Here is a 17,773-nt window from a genome sequence, read left to right as displayed (position 1 = left end):
CAGTCTGCAGTAAATTCTTGTTGAGTGATGAATGAATCCCCTTTTAGTTGAAGGTGAGTGTGAGCATGGGTCTTGGTCTCTTTTCCTGGTGTGTTTGTGTGTGTGTGTGTGTGTATTATATACAAAATTTTTTTTCAACAGTCAGTCATAGGAAAAGCAGTGGAAAGAAATCTAGAAAGGTTCTGTGAGCTGGAATTTCTGGCTGTTCTATCTTTGTCATTGTTCCAAGCAGAAATAAAAACCATTTTTTTAGAGCAGCTTTTTATTTTATTGTGCAGCCATAAATGGGGCCAATAGCCTGCTGTGGTGCTAGGGGGACCTGGGACTACTCCTTGCCACTAGGGTTGTGGTCTGCATGTGTGTGTGTGTGTGTGTGTGTGTGTGTGTGTGTGTGTGTTGGCACCATGGGGTGCTGTGATAAGGATCAAACCCAGGGCCTTACATTTATATGGAAGGCAAGTGCTGTACCACTTCCTTAGCTCTTTAGAACAGGTTTTTTGGTGTGTGTATGTGTGTAGGGGTGGTGTTGAAGGTCATATCCATTATTATTCAGGGGCTATTCCTGGCTCTTTGTTCAGTGCTTGGGGGACCATGCATGGTGCTATAAAATTTGAACTGGGATCAGCAGGATACAAAGCAAACACCTGACTCTCTGTACTATCTCTTTGGCTCACACAGAATTTTTTTTTCTCTTAGAGGGGCCACATCAGTGATGTTTAGGGCTTAGTCTTGCTGGCTGCTCAGGAACCATAAGTGGTCCTGGGGATTGAATCAGGGTCAGCTGTGCTCAAGGCCAGCGCCTTGATCCCTGATCTAGCCAGAGCAGTGTTTTAAAATTTTTAATTGAATTTAAGGTTTTTGGTGATGCTCCTGGCTGTACATTCAGGGATCACTCCTGGAAAGCTCAGGGGATTATATGGGATGCCAGGGCTGAACCCAAGTAAGCAGAATGCAAAGCAAGTTCCTACCCATCATACTTTCACTTCCGCCCATATTTTCAATTTTTTTTCTTTTTTGGGTCACACTGGGCGATGCACAGGGGTTACTCCTGGCTTTGCACTCGGGAATTACTCCTGACGGTACTTGGGGGACCATATGGGATGCTGGGAATCGAATCTGGGTTGAACATGGGCATGGTAAATGCCCTATTCATTGTACGATTGCTCCAGTACCCCTATTTTTAATTTTAAATGGGGCTAGAGAGATAGTCCAAGGCTGACACATTTTCCTTGAATACTATGAGCCCCAGTTCTGATCCCTGAGGACTGCCAAGAGCAACCCCAGAGCACAGAGCTGAGAGCAGCCCCATGTGGCCGGGAACAGCCCCCAAAATTCCCCCCAAAAGAGAGACAGAAAAAAATGAGAAATTATTCAAAACATACAAAAATGGGGATCAGAAAGATAGTACAATGAGTAAGCTGCTTGCCTTGCACAGAGCTGATCCAGGTTCAAAACCTGGAACTGCATATGATCCCCGAGCAGAGTCTATGCACAGAGGATGGGATCCCAAACCCAACGAAACAAAACAGACCAGATCAAAGTGGAGATGGCTCAAAGGGCTGGAGCCTATGTTTGCAGGCAGGATGCCTGGGTCTGACCCCCAGCACCACATAGTTCCCCTAAACACTGCCTGAGCACCAAGTTGGGAGTAGCATCAGAGCACCCCAGATCTGGCCCCCAAACCATTAAAAAACACTGCAGAACTATTTAGTGATGACCAATAGCATCTTATGGAGGCCGAGTGGCCAGACATTGACAGGCGCTCAATCCCTTGGGCACTTGGCTTTTGGATTTGGTGTAGTGGCCACATCATCTTCCTCCTCACCCCCAAGACCTTGCTGGGCAGACAGAGAAGGGATAGAAAGACAGAAAGACTCAGAGACTATCTTCCACCTCGTCTCTGTGCATGGACACAGCTGACAGAACTAGCATCAGCACGTCTCCCCTGCGCCGAAACCAGTCCTGGGCTCTCCACAACTCAATGCAGCCACCCTGGATGAGTGTGAGAAAAGATCCTTAGGTCCTATCCACAGGTGGCCCCTGTCCTTGGCCACTGTATGCTCACAGGAGCCTGGGTCTCGGCAGGGCTATGGGTTCATCTTATGAAGACCCAGAGACCTCCCAGAGGTTGTGCCAAGACACACTGGGCTGTGACCACCTCCAGGCCAGTGTCCAGTTCCTTTTCTGGGACCACAGGACTCTTGGGTGAGTCCCCAGGCTGGAGTCAGGCGCCTGGGGTTGATGAGAACCAGACTCAGGAAGCCCCCCTCTGACGAGCTGGCACTGCCCTGGGCCTCACAGCCACCAGCTTGAGGAAGTTCTTTCTTCAGGGGTTTCCCAAGCCGGCCGCTTCCTTGCAAGTTCAAACTGGATTTTTCTTGCTGCCCTTTCCCCCAGCAGCCTCGCCTGTGCGGGGTCTCTCCTAATGAGGCTTTGGTGCCAACGCCTGGGCAGCTCCATCCCGCTGGGCCCCAGCTGGTTCAGGTCTGCCCCGGGCAATGGGCAGCTTCCCAGTTCCACCCAGCCCAGGGCACCTGGGGCTGCCCAGCACCCTGGCAGTCCCCGCCCTGCCTCCGATGCCCCCATTCAACACGCAGGGTCCCCTGTCAGGACTGCACCCACCTTTATTCAGAGTGCCTTTTACTAGCGATAAAAAGATCAGCCCGAAGGGCCCAGGATCCCTGGACTTTTGTTCCCAGGCTTGAGGCATTGACAGCGGGTTGACATGGCAGCCCCAGGAGGGCAGGGGGGCCCCCGCACAGGCTTCAGGGGGGCTCGGCTGCCCCCAGCTCAGACCCTCCCTGCAGCTGCTGGGGATGCACCTCACGTTGCCTCCTTCCGGAGGCCTCGCTCTGTCCCATTTCCTGGAGCCTCATTAATTCTTCCCCACCTCACCCCGTGAGAAAGCAGGTCTGTGTTAGGCCTGGCTCAGGCCCAAAGCTGGATCTGACATTGCCACTAGCTGGTTTGGGAGGCAGGGGCCAGCGGGGTGGGGACTCTGTTCCTACCTCATGCCCGGGAGAGAGGGGGGAGGGGCACCATCACCAGCCACAGCCTCCCTCCCCCCTCTGCTTGTCAGGAGCCCAGGGACCATGGAGATGGAGAAGATAAAACACAGCTGGTCTGACGTATCATATTTATAAAAGGGGGTCACCAGTCTCTCCTCCCTCACCTCAGCCTGGTCCCTGGGGTCTTAGGCACCCCCAGGGCAGAGACACTCTTTTTTCCCTGGTAGTGGAATGTGAGCTGTGGCCCAGGGTTGAGGGTGGTGGAGGCCCAGCCTCCCCAGGACTGGTGGAGGGAGCAAGGCAGATTCCCTTGGGGGTGCCCACATCAGCCTCCCCTTCAGAAGAACCTGCTCTTTTTTTTTTTTTTTTGCTTTTTGGATCACACCCGGCGATGCTCAGGGGTTACTCCTGGCTCTGCACTCAGGAATTACTCCTGGCGGTGCTCGGGGGACCATATGGGACGGTGGGAATTGAACCCGGGTGGGCCGAGTGCAAGGCAAACGCCCTACCCGCTGTACTATCGCTCCTGAATGAACAGAAGAACCTGTTCATTCCAGGTATCCAGTCGGCTCCCGGGGGGGTGGAGATGGGGGCAGGGCCAAGAGTATCTGAGGGCTGAAAGGGGCTGAGGGGACAGAGAGGGGAAGCAGACGGGGAGGGCACGGGCAGGGGTTCAGGGCAGACCGTGCTGCAGCTCTGCATGCCCCAGCAGGAGACACAGCTGCCTCCCACCCCCAGAGGCCACTGCTGGACCTCAGTGCATGCAGCTGGGCAGAAGGACAGGAGTTGGGGGGGCGGTGTCTGAGGCAAAAGGATGGGAGTGGGGCTGCAGGCCCACCCTGCTCCCGGCTCGGGAAGCCCCTGCATCCAAGGAGCCCAGCAGGGTCATGGCCCAAAGGCCTTGGTCCTGATTCCCTAACAAAAGCTTCCACAGAGAGGACGTGGGCCGGGTCGGGCGCCGTGGTGCTGACCATGTCTCCCCACCCCCTTGGCCCCTGGATGCAGGGGCTCGAGGACCAGTAGGTAGAACAGAAGGGGCCGTCCTAGTGGCTTCCTCCTTGCCGGCTAGTTCCTGAGGCCCAGTCAATGATGATGAAACTCAAGCTCATGGTCATCAGCAAGAGGCCAAACACAGCAAAGCACAGGGCCTGCAGGGGCAAAAATCAAGGTCAAACCTTGAGGCCAGGGTAGCCCCTAGGCCGCCATGCCTCCCACTGACCTCCAGGCCCCTCGCACCAGGATCTTGGGGGTGGACTTTGCAGGTTCCTTCTCAGTGGGCACAATGCGGAAGTAGAAGCTGGCAGGAAAGATGAAGATGAGGCATGGGGCTGATGTGGCACCTGCAACAGAGGAGGTGCGTGTCTTAGCAAAGGGTCACTGATGTTTTTGTGTTTTGGTGGGAGGCATACTTGGAGGGGCTGAGGTCTTCCTCCTGGCTTGTGTACAGGGCACAAGTGTTTGGGGGACCCTATCTGGTGTCAGGGATGGATCTTGGGTCAGCCACATACAAGGCAGGTGCCTTAACCTTTGTGCTTTCTCTCCCACTAAGGTCAAACGATCTTTATTGGGGGACCAACTCATCTTTCTATTCCATTGAGTGCACTGCCCAATTCTAGAGCATTTACCTGCCCATCCCCTTATTTTCTGTCAACCAGGATGGGAATCTAGTGCTGTTGGAATGAGAGAATCAGTCAGCGAGTGAAGTTGGCAAAGAGGAAAGAAAGGCGGAAAGGCAGACAAGAGATGGGGACAGAGCTATTGGACTCCTGGATAGCTATTGATGCTAATGGATTCCTGGATAGAACTCTTCCCGCAGGCCTCTCCATTCTTTAAGCCCATGTATTCCTTTCTGCTTAAATTATTTTGACTCAGGCTTCAGACATCTCGAATTATGATCATTTGACTCATGATACTCAGTAACAAGGTTGGTTGTTGGTTTCTGCAGAGTTGAGTTGGGGAGTCAGTCTCCTGAGTTGGGGGCCCCCAGAGATGTCTTTGAGTTGTCTGGTCTTCCAGCTCAGAGCCCTGATCAAGATGGGACAGAGGCCAGAATACCAAACCTATCACTGCCAGATTCTGGAGCCTAATCAATTTTTCCCATTTGTTAGCAGAACAGACTCTGCCATCAGAAGAGTTTCTGGGGTGGTACCCCTTCCTCCACACACAACAGCATCAGGCCCTTACCGATGACCCCAAAGATGCCCAGGATGTTGGGGGCGAAGATGACCAGTAGGTTGATGCCAGTCAGCAGGCCGGTGGCGATGATCACATGCCGCAGCCAGCTGAAGTCCCGGTTAGGGAAGAGCATCTGCTGGATGGCTCGGCGCACCTGCAGGCCACGGGCGGGGGGAGTGAGCAGTGAGGCCTGACCGTCCCCCCGCCCCCAGGCTCTGGGCACTGGCCTATGGGCTCACCGGAAACAGAACGATGGGCACGGTGAGCGTGACAGCTGTCAGCACGGCCACACGCACACACAGGATCAGCACGTCAAAGGGGTCCACCTTGCTGTAGGTGTGCAGGAGCTCCGACTCCACCCCGTCTGCACGGGCAGGGAGGGGGTCAGAGGCAGCCCGGCCTGCCCCAGCACTGAGCACCCTTGGCAGGCACCCCCGTGCAGGGCCCCTGGGAGCCCCAGGGGCTGTCACCCCGACAGCCTGGCCTCTGCCCCACCTCCTCCCACATCCAGCCGTACCATAGAAGGTGAGGTAGCCAAAGAGGGCAGCCAGGAAGTACATGACGTACATGACAGCGATGGAGAGGTTCGAGATTTGCTGCATCTTCCCCTTGGAGGGGCTGGGGGAGGGGATAGTGCCAATCTGGGTCACAACCTGGGTGGGAGACCCCCATAGTCCCCCACCCTTGGCAGCTGAGGGAGCCTCGCTCTCACTCCCAATCCCTCCTCATAGCAATCCAGGAGATTGTTAGGAAATTTGTTTTTTTTTCAGGGAGGGTTGGGGGGATGTTCCCAAGCAGTGCTCAGGAGGTTTAGGGGCCCACCCTGGAAACAGCTGGCCTGACTGATGGTGATACTGGGGGTCACCAGGGACACTGCCATGCTGGGGGTACCACATGGGTCTGGGCCTCCATATGCCAGACATGTGCTTCCATGTTCTGAGCTGCCTCTGGGTTCCCTGGGGTTCCCACTCCCACAGTCAGGGCCACTTTCATCTCGAGGCAGCTCTGCCCACTCTCCACGGCCACCTACTCCTTGAGCTCAGTGTAGATGGGCAGCACCTCTGGGTGGCAGACGAAGGCAAAGGCCATGATGGGGATGGTATACGCCGTCTGGGGAAACGAGGGAGCATGTCAGGGCAGCTCCCACAGCCCTCCTGGGCTCCAGCCCCCCCAGCCCCAACCCTGTGGGTGGGAACCTGTGTGTTGAGCATGAAGTATCGGGGGCTGCAGGAGGCGGTGGCCTCAGCTCCATGCAGCCGAGACGCTGCCTCTTCCTCGGTGCTGTCCGTGAGGCTGAAGTTGCCAGTGATGTTGGTGGCATGCAGGGGCAGCGGGCAGGGCACTTGGAACTTTTTGTAAATGACCTGTTTCGTGGAGAGGAGGACGATGGTTTCAGGGCCAGCCAGGCTGCACGGGAGGTGTGGGGTGAGGCTGAAGCCATGTCTAGATCAGGGCCTGAGGGGGCTACTCACCTACCCAGGCTGCCCAGGGAGACCCCCCCTCCAGTGGAACATGTCCCGAGGGACACCTGTCCCCCACTTGAGCAGCCCCAAGGTGACTCACTGCAATGAGAAAGAACACCATGCAGCTGAGGGAGAAGCCGCTGGAGTAGCCTAGGTAGCCTGCAAAGTGGGGAGCATCGTGAGGCCAGGGGTCCCTCCCACACTTCCCTCTAGGACCCTGGCCCCGTCTCGCCGTGCTCACCGAGTTGCCGCATGAGAGCCAGAGGGAGGATGATGGTGACAGAGACCAGGATCACCAGGTAGTTCCCGTTCATGTACCAATCCCTGGAACAGGAGGGGCTGTCACCACCACTCACAAGTACCAGGGTTGTTTCCACCTCCACACCCCATGGAGGTCACACTGGTCTCTGTCCCCATCTGCCAAGGGCACCCAGGGCATGGGGTGCGCATGCTCAGCAGATCCCACAGTCACCACTGGGATGGTGGATATGTGTGGTGGGGGTGCTGACCCCCCAGGAAGTGACCCTGAGGGGTACATGGAGGTGGATGGGATTGAAAACCTGCCTCTGGGGGTGGACTCTTCTCCATGGGGGTCTCAGGGACTTACCAAACAGGCCAGATGCCCTGTGGTGCCCCAGGGTGGGGGTGGGGACTACAGGATGAGGCTGGCATTCTGGGGAAGGCCCAGAGGCCTGGGGACCCCCCAAATCCTGCCTGTTCCCCACCTTCTGCAGCTCAGCATTAACCCTGCTCCTGGGTCTTGTGCCAGAGCAGTGCCCAATTGTCTTCTCCACCCCCACCCCAAACATGGTGGTACCACTGGTCTGGCTAATGTGATGGGCAAATGGGCAGCCTGGGGCTTAATGGGGAGCAGTGCCGAGGGGTGTTGGATCTCCCAGCTTCACAGGCTGCACCCCACTTCCTCAGGCCCGCCCCACCCTGCCTCTGCTGTCCTTCTTGGGGGTGCTCCACTCTCATTAGCTCTGCTGGTCACTCTGCTGGCCCCGCCAGCCATCGCCCACTGGGGTCCCTCCCAGCAGCTCTGCCTGCTCCACCCAACCATCTCCTGGGTGGACACGGAGGGGTCTCCCACCCTTCCCCACTCCCCTAGACCCTGAGGCTCACGAGGTTTGCTCCTCCAGGTTCAGGAAGGTCTGTATGACCAGGGGAAGCTCAGACTTGATGATGTACAGGTAGCTGGACATGGCTGAGTGGGAAGAGGGGTGGGCCAGGGTGGGGTCAGCTGAAGCAGTCAGCCCGGGGGCCCCCACCGGCCCCTGCTGCTCGCCTCACCTCCAATGTTCTGCAGTGTGATAGCGAGGGCCGCTGCCAGCTTTCCCGGGGTCCCGAAGGCACGGTAGCCCAGCTGCTCGTAGGCACGGATGCCTGCCAGGACGGGAGTCAGGACTGCCCCCCAGGCCCCCCACCCCTGCTACAGGCCGGTCTGAGGCTCACCCACGATCCCTGAGGACTTGAGTAGCAGGTGGATGGAGTAGCTGGAGAGCAGGGCGACAGCCGTCAGCAGGAACCTGGGAGGTGGACGAGACAGGCCGCTGGGCCCCCCGACAGGCAGGGGGTGATGGGCTCTGGGAGTCTGTGACGGGGTGTTTGTTTCCCTAACAGGGCACGTGTGGGCTCAGCAGGCCCCAGACAGGCTAGGAGCAGAAGGGTCCCTGGAGCTCTTGGGATAGGAGGTGGCAGGGCACAATCCTGGCGGGGACACGTGGGGGACATGGTGGAAGCACAGGTCTGGAGCTGTCAGGCTGGCCCCAGGCTGCAACCCCCCCACGGTCCATGGGAAGTGAGGCCTGTTTGTCTGGCCATGGTGGGTGTTTTCAGCTGTGATTTGGGCTGAGGACAAGTGCCCATGCTGTCAGCTGCGTAGCAGGCCAGGAAAGTGGCAGAGCACGGGAGATCATGTTTGGTGTCCCATCAAAGCCCTTGGGGTCACAGCAGGCACTCACAGGAAGAGGATGATGCCCGTGTTGGCCATGGCATAGGCGAGCCCCAGGATGCCACTACCCATGATGGCATTGCTGAGGTTGAACACCGACATCCCGAATGACGTCTTCCCCTCAAACTGCGGGCACGGGGGAGGAGAGTCAGCAAGGGGCCAAGGACCCCCCATCTCCACCCCTCAGCCTCCCACCGCAGCCCTGGAGCACCTCGTGACTGCACCCAAGCTCCCGTGGGTGCCCCCGATCCTCCCTCGCTGCCCCGGCTCACGTCAGTGAACTGCGGCTCCTTGCTGGGGCCTTTCTGCAGGAAGCCTTCGCCTTCCACGCAGCTGCGCCGGGGGCCCTCCACCCTGCGGGCACGGCCGGGCAAAGCTCTCAGCTGTGTCGCTCGCACACACCCGTCCCTGCCCCCAGCCCAGCTGCCCACGCCCTCCTGCTCACCTCTGGCTTCCTGCTGAGGGGCTGCTGACCCGGAGTAGCCCCTCCGAGTGCTTGCCGTTGGGCACCAGCTCCACCATCTCGGTCTGCAGAGGCGCCTCCATGGCTCAGGGACCCGATCCCAGGAGCAGCGGCCACACGCTGACACAAGCCTGAGGAGGGGCAGCCCCGCCCCAGTTATTCCCAGGCCCCCCAACAGTGTCAGCTGGAGCACACGCGGGGCGCTGTGGAGACACGTGGGCGTCAGCCTGTTGCCCCCTCCTTGGGACCTGTCTTGTGGGCGTCTGTGTGTATGTGGAGAAAAAAGCGCTTCCTGGGCAGAGTTGAGGGGGCTCGGGGGCACTCCCAGACAATCCTACCCAGCTTGGCCTCATGGGGTGCTGGGAACCACCCGCGCCCACTGGGAGGTGAGCAGGAGCCTCTTGGGTCACACCCAGGGTGCTGGGGTGGGGCCTGTGATGCTGAAAGTGAGGCCAGGCATAAGCCCAGAGCGCCCTGCCCTCTGCCTAACTCTCAGAACCCAGTCCCCATCCTGGCTTTGGGGACACGGGTCCCAGACTCTTGAGTTCTCCAGGACGTCCCAGTGAGACACCCCGCTCAGAACAGTATAGCCCCTCATACCAGCCAGTGAAGGCCCCGGGGGCACCGCGGTTTCCCTGCTGTGGAGAGAGAATTGTTAGCAGGATGACCCGAGTTCAGGGCCAGTGGCCAGGCCCCGGGATGCTGGGCCCAGTCTCTAGGCCCCACTCTGCAGGGAGGCCCTGGACCAACTCCCCATCCCTGATATTAACACTGGGAGACAGTTTCCTGTGCTCGCCCTGTGTGCCAGGGGCCTCCTAGCCAACCTAGAATGGCACTGCCCGACGGCTGGAGGCCTCGGGAGAGGGTGAGGGCTGTGGGCCCCATTCCCAGCCGCCCGGCGGGCACTGCTGGCACTTGGAACAAAGAGCCCTCTGTAGGCTGAGCGCTGGCGCTGGGATCGGCAGGCGCACGGCCGCCCCCCCCCAGGAGGCCCGAGGCGGTGCTGGTGGCTGACACCTGGACCCTTCCCACCCGGCTGCGAAGGGCCCTCGGGGGCCTTCCAGGAAATTGGTGTCCCGGGGCCCAGCTTTCTGGGCCACACAAGCCTCGCTCAGGGCTCTGTTCTCCCTCAAGCGCCTCCTTCTCTGCTGGGGGAGCCCTGGCCCTGAGGTGCTGACTCTCAGGAGTGGACTCTGAGTAGCCCTCTCCCCCCACCCCACTTTCCCCCCACCCTCTCTCCACTTCATAGAGCCTCCAGCGAGGAGCTGGGACCTTGGTGGCTAGAGAGGGACCTGCCCCTGAACTCACCGTTCCACTCCTCCGCCCCTCTCTTCACCCCAACCCTGCCTGGTGTCTAGACCATGCACCAGCCCTTTCCTGTCCCCGGTAGCGCATCTATGAGGACTCTGAAGGCCACCAAGCCAAGGCTCGCTGAGGCCGGGGGAGACCAGAAAGGGGCTGCGCTGGCCGGTGATCAGTCAGAGCCCGGGCCTGAAGCACCAGAACCCCCCTGCCTGGAAACGGATGGTCACTTCTCTGCATAACTCCCCATGTGCCCAGGAGCCTGGTGTCCTGACGGCAGTGACCACAAGAGTGCACCCCCAGGCACCTGGATCCTGGGGATCCCATCCCTGGCATGCCTGCAGCCCCTCAACCTGCCTGTTCTTCCTCCGGGGCTAGCCTAGGAACTCTGCCCTCCTCCATCCTGCCCACTCGGAGCCGCCAACGTGAGACCAGCTCCCTCTCGCCTCCTCAGGACTAGCCTGTTCTCATGTGTGTGCCCGAGCCATGCCTCAGTGCCCCCTCCAAGGGTCTCAGTGGACTGTGGGGGTGCAAGCACCTCATCGCCAGAGTCACTCGGCGGGTCCCCTGGCACTCGCTGCCTTGCTCTTGCCGGGTCTCCAGCCCTGGGCAGGCTGGGACAGGCCCTTAGAGTGTGCTGAATTGGCAGCCAGACAAAGCACCCTTCCCGACCCTAACAGCTTCCCTAGCAGCCACGCCACCTCCAGGGAGACCACAGTCATGGTGCCTTGACCAAGGTGTCCAAAGTCCTGGCTCCAGAGTCCCTGGGCCCCCAGCAAGACCCGGGCCTGCACCCTCAGATCTATTAGTCACCACCAGTTCCTGCTGGGGCTCCAGCTGACCTGAGACCTTCAGTCTCTAGTGACAAAACGCCAAACACACATGCCCTCTCCACACCCGAAAGCTTCTGCCACGGGAGCCTCGTAGTCCCAGGACGCAAACAAGGAGTGAGAGAGTCGCACCAAGGAAAGCTTCCTGGAGGGGACGCAGATGGAGTCAACCCTAAAGTTCTTAGCAGGAATCTTCAGGGTGTGGGAACAGAAGAGAGGGCCATGGGCAGAGGCACTGCAAAGGGTGGGATGAAGGTTTCAGGCCCGCAGAGATCCTTGAAGGCTGCCAGGTCAGACTCCGGCCTTCAGTCTGGCACAGGGAGGGGGATGAGGGTCAGGGAGACCAACTGTGGGACCTCAGGGTATTCTCTGAGCCTAGACGCTGTCCTCCTCTGCCACCCCCTCCCCTACTTTTTTGCTTTTAGAACACACCTGGCAATGCTCAGTGGCTACTCCTGGCTCTACATTCAAGAATCACTTCTGGTGGGTCTCAGGGGACCATATGGCATGCTGGGGTGGAACCTGGGTTGGCTGTGTGCCAGGCCAATGCCTACCTGCTATAGCATTGCTCCAGCTCCGCCCCCTCCTTTTGGGGGAGGGGACCTGATGGTGCTCAGGTGACCATGTGGTGCCACACATACATCATGCAAGTATGAACTCCACTTCTCTGAACCATCTCTCCAACACCTAGGAGACCCTTTTTTTTTTTTTTTGAGGGGGCACACTCATGGTGCTTAGGGGTTATTTCTGGTTCTGTGCTGGGGTCACTCCTGGCAGAGCTCAGGTGCCATGTGGCACTGAGGGTAGGATCCGGGCCTCCGGTATGCATGGCACGCACTCAGCCAGTTGAACTTGCTCTCTGACCCTCGAGAAGCTCGTTTTTGACAGTTGACCTCCCTCAGGCCTACCTCCCGTGGAGCTCCTGTGCATTGGGGAGTCCGGGAGCCCAGTGACGTAATAGCTATGGCCCTAGGAAAGCCCAGAGTGAACACACTGAGTCTGAGGCCGGGCCTGGTCCTGCCTGTTTTGTGACCTGGGCAAAGAACTCCCCCTCTCGCAGACCTGCGTCCCAGGCATGCATGGAAGATGGGGATGGAGCTAGGAGCCTCCCTGAGGTCTATGCCCCAGAACAGGCCCGGGACTCCCAGAGAGAGAGGTCAGGGGTTGAGGTGGAAAGAGCACTGCGACCTTGGCCAAGCCATCAGGATGACATCTGCCTTGGGTGCCACACGGGCTGGGGCAATCAATGGATGACCAGGCCGCTGCCCCAGGCCTATTTACTCTGCTGGGAGATAAGGGCAGGGGCAGGAGCGGGCAGGAAGCCGGGCGCAGGTAACGCCCGCCCACGCAGACATCACGGGGTGAGAATTCGGCAGGCACACCTCGGCAGGTGTCGAGTTTGGCTAATTAAAGATTCCCAGGCCTGGGAATCCAGGCCGCGGTGGGGCAGCTGCTTGCGTCAGCCACTGTGGGACGCATGTCCCTCGGCCCGGGATCGAGGTCCTTGGAACCTCTGGGGCTCTGAGCTCCACTCTCTGCGCTCCTCTGCTCAAGGACTTGGCTGTACCTGCAGAGTACGCCGGTGACGGCTATACTGTCCCTCTCCCCACCCTACAGCCTCACGCACAGTGGAGGCACAGACCCCAACCCCATGCAGGAGCTTGCTGCCACGGCTCCCCAGCTCCTGGTACCTGACACCCTCACTGAAGTCCAGGTCTCAAGTGCAGGGGGAGTGGCCAGCTGCAGAACCTGGTGGCTCAAGGGCCCAGCTCCTCCCTCCTCACTGCTCTCTTCCTTGGCTAAGACAAGGTGCCCCTCTGGGCCTGCACCCCTCAGCCCTGTTGGGTCAGGCTGTCCACGGGGACATGGGATTTGGAGCGGAGCTGAGTGGCAGCCCCCATGGGCATGGCCACAGGAGCAGCTGGCAGTGGTCAGGGGATAGGGGCCGATGTATGAGAGGGGGTAGTTCGGACCAGCGGGTAGGGAGCTTGCCTTGCACGAGCCTGACTCGGTTTGAGCCCCAGCACCACATAGGGTCCCCCACACACTGCCGGGAGTGATCTTTGAACTCAGAGCCAGGGAGCCAGGAGGAGTAAGCCCCAAGAATTGCCCAAAAATAAAAAAGAGAGAGGAAAGCGGAGGACTGAAACACCCCTTCCTCTTGCCCTGACTGTCCCGTCCCAGGGATCCAAGCTTGTGTGGACTCCACCAGGCCTCATCCTCAGCTCCCTGGCGTCTGTGTTCTGGGCATGCGGAAGCGTCTAGGAGGATCTGAAGGGCCCAGCGGTGGCCGGAAAGTAGACTTTCCTGTCCTGTCGGGGGTACATTTTCTAGACACCCGGCAGATGCTTAAAGCTAGGTCCAGCCCAGCCACCTCAGCCTCTCCTTACAGCCGTCCCGGACCCTCCTCGCTCAGCTGCCCCAGGGGAGGCTGCAGCTGGGACCTGGGCTCGGGGCTGGGCCAGAGCCAGCCGCAGTCTCCTCCCTCGTTTGCCAGCCTGCTGAGAGGGACGTGCGGCCCAAGGCCCAGCTGAGGCGAAGGACAGGACATCACGTGTCTGTGGCCCCCCAGGGGCAGGGGAGACCCCGAGCCAGCCAGTCCATTCTCCTCCCTGCTGACCCGGAATCCCCTGGAGGCGGCCAAATATTTGGACAGCCGGACTTCTGGCCCCAAAGAGAGCTGGAGCAGGGGCCTAGGGCAACTCAGGACTCTTCGGAGACCCCGATGGCGGGGGCAGGTGGGGGGGGGACGGGCTAAAGAGGTCAGCCTGAGAGGCAGGCGCCATCCCACACCAGGAAGAAGCAGAGGGAGGGGAGATAGACAGGGAGAGCAAACACGCTCGTGCAGGCAGACTAATCCAGGCAGACTGACAGAGGCACAGGGAGAGATGCCGAGGGAGAGAGCAGGGCAAAGGAAAATACCCAGAGAGAGAGAGAGAGAGAGAGAGAGAGAGAGAGAGGGAGAGAGAGAGAGAGAGAGAGAGAGAGAGAGAGAGAGAGAGAGAGGGAGAGAGAGAGAGAAAGAGAGAGGGAGGAAGACACTCCACCCATCATCAGCAGCCACACAGAGAGAGGCAAGAGGAGGCAAGAGAGGCCACATCTGACAGAGTCCCAGAGGAGCAGGGGAGAGGGAGCCAGAGGCCCAGGTGAGGGGCCAGTGAGCCAGGGGACCTGAGGGGTGGCCAGGCAGGCTCTAGGGGAGGACCTCAAGAAGACTGCCCCGGCATTTCCAGGCTCCCTTTGGCAGGTCTGGCTCCTTCATCAGGAGCTGGGACGTGTAGAGGGTAGGGCCCCTGGCCCCAGCACGTGTCTACTAAAGGACGGGAAAGGCAGATGGAGCTGGTGGCCGCTGGGCTGAGCCCTGTCCTCAGCGCCAGGCGCCAGTGCAGACGTGCCGGCTGAGAGGCTGTGTACAGGACGTGGCCTGCAGAGCGGAAATTCAAAGCCAAGCCACCCCAGGCCGCTGGCCGGAAAGCCCCTCCTGCCCCGGCAGCTGGCCCTTCCCTTGAGCCCCCAGAAGCCTCACCTGGTCCTCCAGAGCCCCCTCCCCCCATCTGTCCTCTTATCTAGAGTCAAAGGCCTACCCCCTGCCCGCCAGACAGAGTACATCCTGGACAGCGCAGGTGCTAGGCGAACGTTCATGGGGTGTGTTTGGACCCTACGCAGACCCCGCCCAGGCTCTAGTGGACCTGTGCCCTGTAGGGGCTGCCTGAGGCCCTGGGGGACCCTTGTCCTACTGTAGCATAGGGACAAACATGGCCCCAGTTTGCTTGTGTGTGTGTGTGCGCACGCGCGCGCGTGTGTGTGTAGTGCTAAGGATCGAACCCAAGGCTCCACATGCAAGTCAAATGCTCTACCCCTAATCCACATCGCTGCCCCCACCCCTGCTTTCTGTGCACTGGAAAACCAAAACTCCAAAACTCTACCTCCCCTGCAGCTCCCAGCTGCCCTAAAACATGTTTTCCCCTTACACTGCGTGTCCAGGCTCACAACCAGCCCAGATTCCAGGGGGGTGCTCCTTGCAGCTCAGAGCCCTTCCTGCCCCTAGCCCAGAGGCCATGTGCCACCAGCTGACTGCTCCTTTGCTTCTCCATGTGCCCAAGACCCTGCCTAGGACAGGAGTCACCAACTGGTATGGACCGGTCACCTACAGGCCTGGGCTGGGCGGAGTGGGGGAGGGGCCTGGGCCCCAAGAACCAGCACTCATTAGAGTGGGGCTGGGTAGCCAGTAAGGAAGAGGCTCCGGGGCCTGTGCAGAAAGCAGGTCTGAGACACCTAGACACGGAGCCCCAAGCTCCCTAGGACCGCCGCCTTCCGGCCCGCCCTCCCCTAGGAGGGAGGATTCTCAGTCTCATCTAGGGTCACCAGCGAGGGTCGAGGGTCGGGCCGGGCCGCCCGCACCCCCATGCCACCCGCACCCCCATGCCGCCACTTGCCGGCTCCCTGCAGGAAGCAGCAGTGCCTCAGAACCCTCACCGCGCTCTCCGAACGGAACTCTCTGAATCTGGCTAGCTTTCCATACTCCCGGCTGAAGCCCTAGAAAGCTCTGAGGTTCTGAGCCCACAGCGCGAACCATGTTCCAGAGGACATGTGTGTGGTGTGGAGTGGTCCCTCTTCCTGGGTCAGCAGTGGCCCAAGGCCGGCATGGAAAGGGCAGGCCTGGCGGGCCCAAGGGCGGATGGATCTGGGTGGAGATGTCCCCCACGGCGCAGGCACCGTGGCCTTCATGTCCCTCAGCCCTCTCCTGGAGCTGTACCTGGGCTCAGGTCACCGCGGGGGAGGGGCAGATTGGCATAGGCACCGCCCCTCGCCTCCCCCTCCCCTGGTGTAAACAAACGCACGCAGTCGTCGCGGCCAATGGAAGGGGCCAGTCAGGCGGGGGCGGGCTCCTGGAAACCGAGTGGCTTCCACTCCCTCGGCGCGTGCCCGGGGTCCGCGCTGCCCCCACGCGGGCCAGCGAGAGGCGCACGCGGAGCCGCGCCCGCAGCCCCGGGAGCCCGGCGAGCCGGGGACCATCGTGCCCACGGCGCCGCTGCCACGAACATGGGCGCAAGGACCCACCAGAACCCCGCGGGCGCTGGGGCATCCGGGCCCTGTGCCCCCAAGCCCCTGCCCCGAGTTGGGATAAATATACCCGGATTCCGGGCGTGCCAGCGCACCGATTGCCCGTCATGCGCCCGTCGGGGCAGCGCTCCAGGACTAGCGCTCCCGGTCCCTCCGAACCTCCGCGTAAGGACCCTCTGCAGCCGGACCCCCAGGACCTGCCTCGGGGAGCACATCGGGGACCAGCAAAGTGTCCTGTGGCCGCAGCCTCGCGTGCCCAGGCCTTCTGCTGCCCCTCCACCTCCTGCCGTGAGACACCTCCCACACCACCACCGCCACCGCCGCCAGGAGACCAGATGTCTCTCCCGGCCCCCAGCTCAAGTTGTGCCGCCTGTCGCGTTCCCAGACACCCAGCGCGCGTGGCTCTGGCTTGTGGGGAAACTGGGGCTCCTGCCTGAGGCTGCGGGGCGCGGGGAGCTGCCCAGAGCCCGCTGCCGACGGGAGGGCGCACGGGGGGCTCGCGCCCGCAGCTGTACCTGGCCTTGGATGGGGACTCGGGCGCTCCGCTCCGCCGGGGCCGTCAGCTCTGCCTGCAGCCGAGCGCAGCGGCGGGGGATGAAGGGCGCCCGGCCCCGCCCCCGGCCCGCCCCCCGCCCGCCAATCCCCGGCGGCCCGCGGGAGGAGGGGCTGGTCCCCGGGAGGCGGGGGACACCCGGCAGCCGGCAGAGGGGCAGCGGGCGCAGAGGGGTCCCCCGGGAGGAGGCCGGTGCTGCGGCACGGGCTCCGTGGGGGTCTGGTGGGCGCTGAGGTCTAAAGCCCAGTCTGAGATCTCTGGGTACCCGCTTCACACCCCGCACCACCCGCATCGGCTTGAAGCCTGGGGGAAGAGGAGGAGGAGGAGGAGGAGGAGGAGGAGGAAGAGGAGGTCTTCAGCTCCGAGGAGTGGGACCGGGCAAAGCTTAACCTGAGCGAAGGGCGCTTTGGGCGGGGACGCTCTCTCTCTGGCTCAACGTGCGGTCCTTGGGCAGATCCAGCGGGCTGGAGGGGGGGTTCTCATCCCTGAGTCCCCCACCCCAAGAGAAGATTCTAGGGCTGAAACAGAGGGGTGGGAAGTGAGGGCAAGAGGGGGACTTGCCTGAGAGTTCCCGTTCAGGTCCCCTTTCTTGACTTCCAAGGAGCCTCTCTCTGCAGCTGGCCTTGTGTCAGGGACCCACCCGCCCGGACTTGGTCCCTGGGGAGAGGTTTTTAAGGGGACCCGGTGCTTGACTGAGGATTCCAAGTCCACCCCTGCAGGTTTCCCTTCCAAGGCCTTGTTGGAAGAGGAGAGTGGTGGGAAGTTAAGGTTCCCTAGACCCAGCCAGAAGGGAGCACAGGCAGGCCTTGACCCTGCAAAGGCCTGGGGGCGGGGGTTCCCAGAACAGCTCTGCCTCCTGCCTCTCAGCTACTGATCCGATTAATCCCTTGGCCTCTGCTCCTCCACCACATTGTGTCTCTGGGTCTTGTCTCCCAGTTCCCCCCTGCCCTGTTCTGGGGGG

At 60.6% G+C, this 17,773-nt stretch overlaps 1 protein-coding gene across 1 annotated transcript; it reads right to left on the bottom strand.

Annotated features, from left to right (window-relative positions):
* Positions 1-2,606: 2,606 nt before the first annotated feature.
* Positions 2,607-16,898, bottom strand: SLC38A3 (solute carrier family 38 member 3). Its single transcript, XM_055136522.1, has 16 exons — positions 16,775-16,898; positions 9,046-9,194; positions 8,873-8,954; positions 8,611-8,726; positions 8,102-8,175; positions 7,940-8,032; positions 7,772-7,853; positions 6,888-6,970; positions 6,747-6,805; positions 6,380-6,547; positions 6,214-6,293; positions 5,701-5,801; positions 5,423-5,547; positions 5,193-5,337; positions 4,245-4,348; positions 2,607-4,156 (listed from the first exon to the last, which is right to left on the bottom strand). Exons 2-16 carry the CDS (start codon positions 9,144-9,146, stop codon positions 4,052-4,054), a joined length of 1,518 nt encoding a protein of 505 aa, XP_054992497.1. The 5' UTR covers positions 9,147-9,194; positions 16,775-16,898; the 3' UTR covers positions 2,607-4,051.
* Between the last annotated feature and the right edge of the window lie 875 nt (positions 16,899-17,773).

The sequence above is a fragment of the Sorex araneus genome, chromosome 4, assembly GCF_027595985.1.
Source record: "Sorex araneus isolate mSorAra2 chromosome 4, mSorAra2.pri, whole genome shotgun sequence".
NCBI lineage: Eukaryota > Metazoa > Chordata > Mammalia > Eulipotyphla > Soricidae > Sorex > Sorex araneus.
The sequence above is the reverse complement of the archived record's forward strand: the minus strand, read 5'-3'. Positions and strand labels throughout refer to the sequence as shown.